This window comes from Lolium rigidum, chromosome 7, assembly GCF_022539505.1.
Source record: "Lolium rigidum isolate FL_2022 chromosome 7, APGP_CSIRO_Lrig_0.1, whole genome shotgun sequence".
In the NCBI taxonomy this organism is placed as follows: Eukaryota; Viridiplantae; Streptophyta; class Magnoliopsida; order Poales; family Poaceae; genus Lolium; species Lolium rigidum.
Genome location: NC_061514.1, coordinates 183,982,649 through 183,995,822, shown reverse-complemented (window position 1 = coordinate 183,995,822; position 13,174 = coordinate 183,982,649). Strand labels below are relative to the sequence as shown.

General features: G+C 42.4%; 1 protein-coding gene across 1 annotated transcript; it reads right to left on the bottom strand.

Moving 5' to 3' along the window:
• Window positions 1-8,362: 8,362 nt before the first annotated feature.
• On the bottom strand, window positions 8,363-9,603 carry LOC124679007 (SKP1-like protein 1). Its single transcript, XM_047214843.1, has 2 exons — window positions 9,010-9,603; window positions 8,363-8,816 (listed from the first exon to the last, which is right to left on the bottom strand). The coding sequence occupies exons 1-2, from the start codon at window positions 9,601-9,603 to the stop codon at window positions 8,664-8,666; spliced, it is 747 nt and encodes a 248-aa protein (XP_047070799.1). The 3' UTR covers window positions 8,363-8,663.
• Window positions 9,604-13,174: the final 3,571 nt, after the last annotated feature.

Sequence of the window (13,174 nt, the reverse complement as noted above, 5' to 3'; positions counted from 1 at the left end):
GTTTCTGGAACTTGAACGGGTATTTATGGTTCTTCATGCACTTTTTTTTAAACAAAACTCCATATATTAATATGGACAGCAGGCCGTCTCATTAAAAATCTTCCAACTCCTTTAGGTACCCTGGAAGGAAAAGAGTGCGTCTGGTACCTGCTGCCCCTCACAAAACAGTTACATCATTAACGAGCTTGCTAAGTATGAAACTAGGGGGTTCATCGACCTAGGTACAAAAACTACCAGAACTGAAACTCTAGCAAGCTCGTGAGCTACCTGATTAGCATCCCTATTACAAAACTCAATGGAAACCTTGCCAAAACCACTCCAAAGAATATTACAATCGTCATAAATGACTGCGGACGATGTTGCTGAAAACCCTCCATTCTTCATAGTCTCCACAACTTGGGCGCAATCAGTTTGAATTATAAAGTTTTGCAGACCAATTTGTTGTGCCAATGTTAAGCCATCTCGAAAAGCATAGGCCTCCGCCATTGGAGCATCAACAACATGAGGCAAGAACGTCTGTAGAGCAGCCATACAAGCCCCCGTATGATCTCGTATAATGACTCACGTCGCCCCTTTCCCGAATCACCATCAAATGCCGCATCCACATTGATCATGAGGCCGCGCCTTCCAAGGGCTTCTTCGAGCCCTCCTTTTGCTTTACCACCGGCTTCTTCAGAGCCTCCATATAATTTTTTGCTAGAACTCTAATGGACATTGCTGATCGGAACGGTGTTTGTACATCCTCGCCATGTACCTTCTGTCTCCTTTCCCACCAAATAAACCAACCTGCAATAAGAATGAGTTCAGCGGATCCCACATTATCTATAGAAGGAAATCGTCCACCTCTTTTTAAGATCTCTTCCAAAATCACAGAACCAGATCCCAATCTGTCCTCCAACCCGAGGCACCTCCACACCTCTTTTGCTAGCTCACAGGTGAACAACATATGCTTTATATCCTCACATCCATTTGAGCAAATAGGACACCCGGCCTGGTTGCCAATATGCCGGTTAGCAAGCACACCACGGCAAGGGATCATAGCGTGTAATACTCTCCAGCCAAAGATTTTAATTTTACTAGGGATTTCAAGACTCCACAGCTTCTCCCAAACTGAATTATTTGCCCCTTCAGCAATGTTCTCATTCCTATTATTTCTCCCAAATTTGTAATTCCATTGACAATAGTAAGCTGATTTGACAGAAAACATACCCAACTTATTGTAGTGCCAGGCCACGAAATCTTCCCTGTCCGGAGTCAGAAGAATTTGTAGAATTCTGTGAACATCTATCGGCCAAAAAATATCATTGACCAGCTCTTCATCCCATGTACCATCAACATGATTAATCGACTCATCCACACGAGTAAGGATATTACTGCCTCTAGGCGTCATGATTTTCAGGTTATGACTTGAAGGAATCCAACTGTCCTCCCATATGTTAATTTGACTGCCATCACCAACTCTCCAAATATATCCCTTTTTAAAACACTCAAGTCCTGCAAGAATACTCTGCCATGTGAAGGAGCTGCCACTTTTCGGTCTAGCATTTAGGAGCCGACCATCAGGGTAATACTTAGCTCTCAAAACTCTAGCACATAGAGAATCAGAATCACTCAACAATCTCCAAACCTGTTTTGCCAACATAGATAAATTAAAGCATTGTATATCTGTAAAGCCCATGCCTCCACTCTTCTTTGGGATACACAACTTCCACCATGCCTTCCAATGCATATGTTTCTGCTCTTCCTCATCGCCCCACCAGAATTGAGAGATGGCATCAGAAATTCCTTTGGAAATGTTTTTTGGAATCTTGAACACCATCATAGCAAACACCGGTATTGCTTGAGCAATCGCTTTAATAAGAATCTCTTTCCCACCCAAACTCAACATCTTCTCTTTCCAACCACTAATCCTTGCTAACACCCTTTCCACCAAATGTCTAAAACAATCACTTTTATTAACCCCTACCATAGCCGGTAGGCTAAGATACTTATCATTGAGAGATTCAGTCAGAATATTCAGGAATTGACACACCTCCGCCCTCACTTCAACCGAAGTATTCAGACTAAAATAAATGCTTGACTTAACTCTCAGATAGTTTTTGGCCCGAATTTGCACAATAACTGTCACAAATTTCCTTTACTTTGGTCGCATTCTTCATATCTGCATTCATCAAGATTAGTGAATCGTCCGCGAACAAGAGATGAGAGACCATAGGGGCATCACGGAAGACCCTAACCCCCTCTAGTTCACCTCTTTGTTCCGCTCCCTTAAGCATACTTGATAAACCTTGAGCCACCAACAAAAAGAGATAAGCCCCTTGATGGAGTGAAAACGTCAGTCTCCATTGAATTAAATCTGACATTATAATTTACTGATGACACACAAGCCATTATCATATCTACCCATCTTCTAGCAAAACCCATCTTCAACATTACTTTCTGCAAGTAGCTCCATTCAACCCGGTCATAAGCCTTACTTGCATGTCTCATAGTCGTTGTTGAGAACAAAAATAAAGAGGAGTTGAGTGGGAAAGCTATTTCGGCTCCAAGCACAAGTACTCTTGGCATATTAGAAAATTCACAAATTTATATTTAAAAGTTTTAGAAAAATATAAAATAAAATTTAAAAGTAGTTATTGATATATCCCACTAACATGCAAAATCTTAGTTTCAAATGTTTTATATTCTAAGCTACAAATAAGTGACAAAGTCTGCCTTTTTTAAAGATTTAAAATCACTATGCTCAGATCTACATTTTTGTCATTTTTATGCAACCCAAATTACACATTCTTTGCAGTTGAAAATTTACACGTTTATGAGATACATTACTGGCTACATCATAATTTTCTTTTCACAATTTTCTAAAACTCAGAACTATGATTCTCAACTTTTTGAATAAAGAGATCACTAGTGCTCATACGCACCAAATTTATGTCTGAAGAGTAGTGTTTAATATGATATAATAGTATTACGAGTTGTGCTACCGGACCGCGCAACATGGGAGGTTATTATGTGGGACGGATCAGTCTAACATAACCATAACCATGAAGCCAGCCAAGATTATCTCAAATTTGAATTTTTAAGAAGTTTCATCTCTTAATCCTTTAATCCGATGGTTGATTTATCTTCACCGTTAGCTTCAACGCGGCGAGAGCATAGAAACTAAATCTCATATCATTATGTTTTGATAACTTTTTTCACCGTTAACTACTAAACTATTGTCCCATGATTCTCAGATTATGCAGTACTTAATTTCTTGATTTAAAAAGAATAGTTTGTCGGTATCTGCTAGATCGTTCTCATATATTTTGTGAGATTATGTGAATTGTAGTTGCCGGATTAACTATGGTGTGTTTGTCAGTTTCACGTACACTATTCTATGCAAATGTTGCATGCTACCATTTTTTGTTGAATGATACCATCTCCTAGCTGTTGGACACAATTCAAGTTCCGCTCTCTAATTGTGTCAACCATTTGATGTCCAAAACATGTAAATTGTTTCCTATAAATATGCGGTGGCACTGTATTCTGCTAATCTGGTAATCGATCATGACACGTAATCTGGCAACTAGAATTGTGCCCAACAACGGACCTGACAAAAAAAACATCGTCGAAACATAGTAACACGCGGTCTAGTTAGGATGATCTCATCGAGACTAATTCAGTGATATAAAATGCACTAATCAAAATAACAGTTTAGAAGATAAATCATTTTGAGTTTTCAAATTTCACCACTAATTAATGTGTTGATGTCATTCATGAGGTGGCAGATTTCTGAATGCTCGAATGTGCTCTCTCCTATAGGGAAAAATGCACAAAAAATGACCGCTGCATGGGTGAGGAGTTGTTAAAGGGGCTTCTTCGTAGAATTATGCTAGTATATATCATTCATATGATACTAGTGTATGATAGCATCTTTATAATGTATGGTAGTACCATAGTTCTCTTATATTTGTTGATTTGTAGAATCTTAATGCAAAAATATGTATATGATCTATTTGATATTTATTATAATATCTAGATACATCTAAACTTAGATAAAATAAAAAAAAAACTTATTTTATGGGATGGAGGAAGTATTAGCTATGATGCCCATTGTGGCTAGTCTAAGCTCGCAGTCTCAAGCAACCGGTTGCCATGATTAAAATAAAAGAAATATCAACATATGAATCAGCGTTTTTTTTTTTTTTTTGGAGATGCAGCTAGCGGTGGTTGCCAGCTGGTTGGTGTACCGTGGACTTTGAGATCAATTATAGGCTTATAGCAGTCGACACCTTGCACTAAGCACGTCTCAAATACTATCCCTCTGATAAAAGTTTATATGTAAAATGGGCATGAGTACAAAAGTAGATCTATCAATAATCGGAGTGTACCTTGGACTTTGAGATCAATGATAAGAGCCGACACCTTGCACCACTAAGCACGTCTAGCTCGATCAATATGAAAAATACAATCATAAGACTTGCAAAACATGCATGAATATAAAAATCGATCTATCAATATTCAATAATAAATTAGGATTTGAAGATCACATGAGATAAGTCTGAAACCAAATAATTAAGGCTATCGTATATTACCATTTTCTAATCCATTTATCCTGCGGTGAACTTATGAAAATTGAGATCGGAACAGGAGGTAGTATGATTACAAAATACTATTGATTCGAACTTATTTAATAATTGTCGCTGTTGTAGTTTTGGTGGTGGCTGTCTTCGGATTAGCCGGTGTGGAGTGGAGTGAGTTCGTACTACGCTCGTTGTTTGCAGCGAGTTATAGTCTTCTTGTATTCTATATTCTGCCTTCTATAAAGATATGGTACGCCTTCGGCGTACTCTCGAAAAAAAAGAATTTACTTAATTCAAAATTAATTAACTATCAATGAAGATGCAGCTTGCAATATCATTTTTAGGGAAAGTCTAACTTTATTTCCAAACTTGGGGTATCACCCGCAACAATAGCAGCATCAGTCGCTCGTACATCATGGTCAGTTGGTCACAAAGCAACGCTCTGTTTACATCACACGACCACCCCATTCTAGCCAGCGCTCATGGGACAGTCTATTCAACTCTCGCTTACAAGCCTAAATACCACACTGGGTGAAATAAGTACGAATGTGGAACTTCTCCAAGCACAAGTGCACGACCGCCAACGGCGAAGCATCGGATTCACGTTTGTCCAGTGCCAACATCAGCAGCTCCGAGGGAGTTTATCTCAATGACAATAGGATATCCCCATTTTCTCTGCGAGGTTCACAGCCTGCACTGCCGCACTGAGCTTGGCACGAAATGAACTTGCAACAATCACCTTGCATTAGTAGTCTCGCATGATAATTCCCCGCCTGCATGGCGTTGCCCTGGTGTGAAGGCACCACCAATGTTGAGTTTAAGAAATATCTTCTGCTGAGTGTTGTACTGGCTTGTGCTCCTTATTCCTTCCCAGGCTTTCGTGATAGTCAATGGCGTAGCATTTTTCTTTGTGTGCAACATTTCCAGCCTTTGGGGATTCGCACAAAATTTAGTCAAATTAGTGCTCAAATTGATATAAACTGAACATGGGTACTGAACAAATTTAGCCCAACAGACGACTTCTCGTTAGGGCCACAGCAGGAGCTGAGTCCACCTAAAGTAAGGATTTATGCAATATCCGGTGAACAGAAGAGTTCGTCAAATTATATTATCATGGCAAACCAGAGAAGACTCAAGCCACTACTCGTGCGACCATACAGTTCAAGTCTAGGCGAATTTCATTCCCAAATGGATATCTCGAGAGTGAACTGAAAACTATATCATACATGACAAATGCTAAACACAGCACATTGTTCTCTCAACAGGTACACTTGCGAAAGTTATGCTAATTTACTTGAAACAGAGGAAGCAAAACTGCTCCCCAGATCACAAGTGAAGCTCACAAGTTCTTACAAGGCCAGGTAACAAAACGCCTGAGCAACATGAAGACGAAGCAGAGCATCAGGCCAACAGCATCGCCTAAGAATTCATCACCACCAACATTCCAGAAACGGCTTAGTCGACCATGGTATCAATACATCAGCAGAGCTCGAACTAACAGCTCAACGTCAGCAAGTCTACGGCGCCTCCAAACGCAGTGCTGTTACTCCATCCTCGAGATCTGTGGAAGACATGCTGTTTGCTGCAACAACACCCAGCTTCCCTACTGTAACATCTCCATGTCGCACTGCATACGTGATGAACAACAAAAACCAAGCAGTTACACATTTGATGAGTTTGTAGTGAACCATCAGCTGGCTAACATTGCTCTAGGGTCCAAGTTTAAAAAAAACATTGCTCTATTCCTAACTTCCGTTTAGGGCCCAAAATAAACCACACATCCAAATCATGGCCAGCGTATGGCAGATCTCCAGAAAGACATTACCCAGATCAAGACTCAGCTGGTCGAGAATGTAGTGTGGATCAAACAAACAGAGTACAACGGGCCACATATACTTGGTTAAAATAATGGTGTACCTATGCATAATTGCATATAACAGTTAAAGAGAAGTTCCTATTACAAATGCCAATTTAAAATTTTATATCCCTTTGTAAGGAAATTGGACCTGTGTTTTTTTTCAGGGCATCGTAGTTTCAGTAAGCATAGAATTCTTGTAAGGATAGAAAAACCATACTAAATTACTAATCGATCTGAAGAATCACATAGGACTAACAGATTGACATGTTTTTATCTAAATTCAGCCGGAGTTGCACATTTTTCTCCCAATCCCCACAGCCTTCTGAACCTCACACATCCTTGAGCCTCAGAAGGGAACTCGCACCAAAGTAGTTCAGTTCAAAGGCATAGGAAAGTGTTCAGAAAGAGGTCGGCCATCAAGCTAATCATAAGAAAAAGGACTGATGCTATCCCAGTTTCCTATTTTACTGCAAAAATATTGGAAGATTATTAACTCCTCAACTAAACCATGACACAAAAAACGTGTACAATGATTTAAACTCTGTCAAGGAAAGCACACTATTCTTAAGCACTGACCCTCTGCATCTTGTAACTTCCATAATTATTTGCATAGAGGAGAAATGTTCATAAGATTATGGTCCAATATAAACTCAACCAAACCTCCTTGGTCCACTGGCCAAGTGACTGAAAAGATATTGTCTAGCACAATTATCCTTGCCACAACAATCTAGCTCCAAAATCTAAAGCGATCTATTTTTTTTCAATGCACCATTGGGTTTCGAACAAAAAAATAGCATGTTTTAACTTGGCATGCTACTTATTCAGAAGGTTTAGCAAGATTATGTCTGTGGGGGACAGCTTCAGCATAGAAACTACTATACTTAGGTATATGTAGAGAAATCTAAAATAAGCAAGTGATTGGTTACTTCTTTCTGGCAGGTATCCACAAAACTCAAACATAGAGAAGCTGACAGGCTTGAGGATATCACCTGGAGCGCAAAAGCTCATGTAGGGAAAGATGGTGTTGAATTGATCCCTCTCGAACACCTTTGTCGCGCACGCTGATTCAAGATCGGTCATGAAGACGCCAGCATATAGGCTCACGAAAACAAGATCTGAATCAGGGCCTTTAGCAGAGCCGATCAAAGATGGTCTGTGATACAGGTGGCTAATGGAGAGCCCGTTCAGCCTTATAACTCCGCCTCGTACCCACATATCCTTTCTTTCAGGACCCGTTGCAGCAACCACAGCACACAGGTAGAGGGTGAACTTGTCAAGGCCAACGAACAACACAGCCCACCGTCTTCTGCCTGTATGAGGGCATTGCCTCCAGCCCTCCACCATGGTATGCCGGCTGGGTAATTATCGATAGGTCCCTCAAAAGGTGATGAAGATCCCTTCAATGGACGTCGGAAGTTACCCTCTCTTTTATACAAATTTGGATCACAACATAACAATTATTAGTGTCAGCGACAACTGTTTCCAAAAAGATGTAGAGTAAATGTGCAATTAGCTTACCAAATTCACAGCTCATATATCATCAGTGTAAGCGATAAGTATTTGTGAACAGATGAGCTAAGAGCAAATGGGCAAAAGCTTACCATATCCAGAAATTCTGGTAACATAACCAACACATTCAGAACATCCATCAGATTTACATGAAAGAAATATGCGTTGTACATTACAACCTTAACTGTTCCACACAGTCTTGGTTTTCTCCAACTTATCTACAAACTTGTATCTATAAACTCGAAGTTGATAATTTCTGCTAAGGGCAAAGAATAGAAACAGGAACAAGCAAACAATAATTTACAGAACTGTATCAAACACTGATGAAATTACCTTCTCAATTTAAATAGAAGAAGCAGGTACGGTTGAGCATAGAAACACAAACAATAAACTGTAACTGAACAAAATTTTGCAATGAGCGCACCAAAAATTCACCAAGATGCCAGCAAAAACTTAACTGCAAACCACGTACAACTGACAAAAATAACTAAGCTGAACACAAGTTGGAATTAAAGTTCCGTCGATTCAACCACTTTGAAATCATCCATCCAGGCATCAACAGTTCACAGTAGAATTTTGAATAAGATGACCAATAAATCCATATGGTAGTCTTTGGTTTTCACCGACTCATCCATCCATCTAGGCCTACTTGGAATCGAACTTAAGGTGAGGATTTGTACATGAACCCAAGAGTAGCAGCATAGACAAAAAAGTAAGATATGCATCATTATTTAGTCCTCGAAGGCCCACGCGTTCTCCTTCCTGAGTTCGGCCTCCTGCTCAGGTGTGTAATCATTCTCGATCTCAAAGATTTCACGGATCTCCTCTGGCTTTTTCCCCCTCATCATGTCAGCAACCATTGTTGTGCCCAGGTCCAGAAGGTCCTTATTTTGTTGAGGTAGTTCGCAACTTGCAGAAACATTAACAAACAAAATTATCCTCAGATCCTTGTATACAGAAGCAAATTCCTGATTTATTTAGTACAATTTTGTAATTGCAGTCTCCTAAGTGCTTTGTCTCTCTATCCAGTAACTCTCAAATTTAAGAGATTGGTACCAATCCAGGTAATCCAAGTACTTGTGGAGTAGAAGATAGATCAAGAAGGTTGAGGATTCGCTTTACCAGGATGACCTCGAAGAGGGTGGAGTTGTCGAGTGAGATGAAGTCCTTGTCCCAGTCCTTGAGGCCGTGCGGGTCGGGGTCGACGTAGGTGACGGGCTTGATGGAGGAGACGGTAGGGGTGAGCTCGACGGGGAAGGGCGGGAAGGGGTTGCGGGCGCGCTCGGAGGCCTCGGGGTCGTAGTAGGGGCCGTGCTTCTCGCAGTACTGGACGACGAGGTCGAGGATGTCGGAGTGGACATTGGGGGCGGGGATGGGGCCGTCGGCGCAGCTGTCCTCCATCAGGAGGCGGAGCATGTGCGACATCCGCGCCGCGGGGCGGGAAATTCTCACCTCCACGCCGTCCTCAGCCACCAGCACCAGGGGAGGCATCTCCTCCGCCTCCGGTTCCGGCTTCGCCTCCTCCGAGGAAGACGAGGGCTTTGGCTTCGGCTTCGCCTCCGCCTCATCCGCCGCGGTCGCGGACGCAGCAGCTGCGGCGGCCCTAGCGTAAGCCAGGCCGTCCTCCTGGTAGAGAGGGCGCTTGCCCTTGGGGTCGGCGGTGGAATCCATGGCTATGGCTGGGGGTTGAGAATTGAGATGGGGACTAGGGTTTCTTGGCGTTTTAGGTGAAGAACTCAAACAGAGGGCTTCGACGGAACCGTGGTACTATGTTTGTGGGCGTTCTGTCGCGCCGTCCCGGTCCGGATTTGGATTTCTGAATTCTACTCGTACTACTCACTACTCAGTTCCCAGATTTGGCAAAATACTGTATAAGATAAAGTCTATCTAAATTCATTGAGTATGTGGCAAATATTTAGGGCTGGAGGGAATTTTCGTATTTAGTTTGTAAAATTGTCAAATAATAATGTTGTGCAGAATTTGTTGTCTGCTTTCCTATAAAATACTGTATATAGTTGTCTTGAGCTGGGTTGGAGGGACGTTTTCTCTCTTATCTTTTTTGTTCTTACATTTGTTGTGTGCAGTGCGTGACACATAATTTCAAACACATTAATACATATTATTTTCAAAGTTTAAAACAGCAGGCTATGTATCTTAGCGTTGAATATTTCCAAGCGCTAAGAAAAACTACAACGAAGTTATAGCGAAGCAAATCCATTTAGCGTTTTCTACAAAACAAGAAAAATCTTTTAGAAAAATTAGGCATTCAATATTCATATCATCTATAAATAGGAAAATAAATTGAATGATACGAACTTGTACTGAACAATAATGATGATTGTAGTAATAAAAATAGTGCATAAATGCATATTACATACCCATGTATAACTTTTAAATCCAAATATGAAAATATTTGAACTTAGCGGGAAAATAGTGCTATTTTTAGTCATATTTACTATTTAGAGTGTTACCACGATTTAGCGAGCTATTAGCGGAAAATTATATTTAGCACTAAAAGAGCACATCTTCAGAGAAAGTGTTGTGATTACGCTATAGCGATGCTACCACGCTATTAAACACTTTGATTATTTTCTACGTATACTATAACTACATTTGTTGTCCCAATTGCTATGAATTGATCCATTTGCTAAGTTCTTATTTTGTATTTAATCTACAAATATGATTCTTATTTATTACTTATTATGGATTGGATGGAGTAGCACAAATATATTTTTTAAATCATAGATGACATCAATGTTTTGTTTTCTATGGTAGTGTATACTACCTCCATAGAATAAGTGATGAGGGCTAGGCCCAAGGGTGTGCCCGATCTTCACGGATTTGGATGGGATTCGTGGGGGAGGTAGATGAACACGAAGAACGTGGGTGGATGGCGGGGTGGATCGAAGATACAATCGCAACACACATACACAACCGGTTGTTCTTCGTTGGCCCGATACACCAACCCAATGGAATTGCAAGAAAAAGACTCACAAGGAGTAGAATCCCTCACAAAAGATTGGCAATAGCAATTGATAGAGTTCCAAAGAGGAAAAGAGTGCAAATAGATAGAATTGCAAAAGCAAAAGATCCAAAACACTAGAATTCCTAGAATGGAAGAGATCAACCGCCTAGAAGAGTAGATAACTTCGTAGATTGGTAGATCTAGAAGGGTTTCCCGCGGGAAGGAGCATAGCTCATGTTTTCTCTTACATCAAGTCTGAATCTCAGATCTGAGCCAACAAGGCTATTTATAGTTGGTGGGGCGAAGGGGTAAGTTACAAGCTGAGTTGGCCAGTTTTGGTGCTGGAACGCGTACGGGCGGAAGTTCCGGCCTCAGGGGCGGAAGTTCCGGTCGTCCTGGGCGGAAGTTCTGGCTGGATTCCCTTCAGGCAGCATCTTTGTGGCATCTGGGCGGAAGTTCCGATCCTGAGGGCCGGAAGTTCCGACCAAGTTCCGGCCTAGTTCCGGAAATGGCCAATTTCCTTGCGGCACTATCCAGTGTTGTTTTGGCGCAATTTCGGAACTTGGGCGGAACTTGGGCGGAAGTTCCGGTGGGGCGGAAGTTCCGGTCCCTAGGGGCGGAAGTTCCGGCTGGATCCTTTTCTCTGGGCGCGAGAAGGCATCTGGAAGGAATCTGGCCGGAAGTTCCGGTCCTGGGGGGCGGAAGTTCCGGCCTGGGCGCTGTAGCTCCATCTTCATCATTTCCATCTCTCTCTTCATTGGCTTGGTCTCCATGGCTTGCGTCATGGTCGATATACCTGATTGAACATAGGGTATTTGCATGAAGTAGCACGCCATCCAAAGGGGTGTCAAAGGCATACGTAGAAAGGAGCGAATTCACCTCTTGGTGTAGAGCTTTGGCTCGAGCTCGTGTCATTGGACCACGAGGAGGGCTTGTCGGTCTTGAGGAGGCGGTGTCCAAAAGCCACCCCGTATCATCTCCCCCCCTTGGGAAAGAGTCGTCCTCGACTCTATGATCTCCTCATCGCCATGATAGGGTGAGAGGTCGGACACATTGAATGTGTTGCTCACCAAGTACTTGGATGTTGGTATGTCGATGATGTAGGCGTTGTCGTTGATGCGCTTGAGGACCTTGAAAGGACCATCGCCTCAGGGCTTGAGCTTGGAGCTTCTTTCTTGAGGGAAGCGGTCCTTGCGGAGGTGTATCCATACTAGGTCTCCTTCATTGAAGATCCGTGCCTTTTTCGTCATGTTGAGTCTAGTGGCTTTGACGAAGAAATTGTTGCTCGATTGTTTCCCTTGTATCTTCATGTAGCTTCTTCATGTATTGTGCTCGCTTGTCGATGTTCATGTTTACTTGCTCATGTAGCGGGAGAGGAAGGAGGTCAATCGCCGTAGGTGGTTCAAACCCGTAGACGACCATGAATGGACTTCTCATTGTTGTAGAATGCTTGGCCCGGTTGTAGGCAAACTCCGCATGCGGGATGCAATCTTCCCATGCCTTCAAATTCTTCTTGACAAGGACTCGAAGTAGTGTGGATAGGCTTCGGTTCACCACTTCGGTTTGCCCATCGGTTTGTGGGTGCGAGGATGACGAGAACAAAAGCTTGACGTTGAACTTGGCCATTAGTGTCTTCCAAAGGTAACTCATGAATTTGACATCTCGATCCGACACAATGCTTCTTGGTACACCGTGGAGTCTCACAATTTCCCTAAAAAACAAGGAGGCAATATGTGAAGCATCATCCGTTCGAGAGCATGGTATGAAATGAGCCATTTTAGAGAATCGATCAACCACTACAAAAATTGAATCATGACCATATTTGGTTCTAGGCAATCCTTGTAGGATAACGTTGCATAGAAAACAAAAAAAATTCCTACCGCGAACACGCAATCCAAGCCAAGATGCAATCTAGAAGACGGTAGCAACGAGGGGGTATCGAGTCTCACCCTTGAAGAGATTCCAAAGCCTACAAGATGAGGCTCTTGTTGCTGCGGTAGATGTTCACTTGCCGCTTGCAAAAGCGCGTAGAAGATCTGGATCACGATAGGTTCCGGCGCCACGAACGGGCAGCACCTCCGTACTCGGTCACACGTTCGGTTGTTGATGAAGACGACGTCCACCTCCCCGTTCCAGCGGGCAGCGGAAGTAGTAGCTCCTCTTGAATCCGACAGCACGACGGCGTGGTGTCGGTGGCGGTGGAGAACTCCGGCGGAGCTTCGCTAAAGCTACGCGGGAGATATGGAGGAGAGGGGGCGGCTAGGGTTTGGGAGGGGG

Excerpts from the sequence above, each read along its gene's own strand:
- LOC124679007 (XM_047214843.1), bottom strand. The coding sequence starts at position 9,603 with ATGGATTCCACCGCCGACCCCAAGGGCAAGCGCCCTCTCTACCAGGAG. Across the intron at positions 8,817-9,009 it reads ATCTATCTTCTACTCCACAA|GACCTTCTGGACCTGGGCAC; the intron begins GTACTTGGATTA and ends CAACAAAATAAG.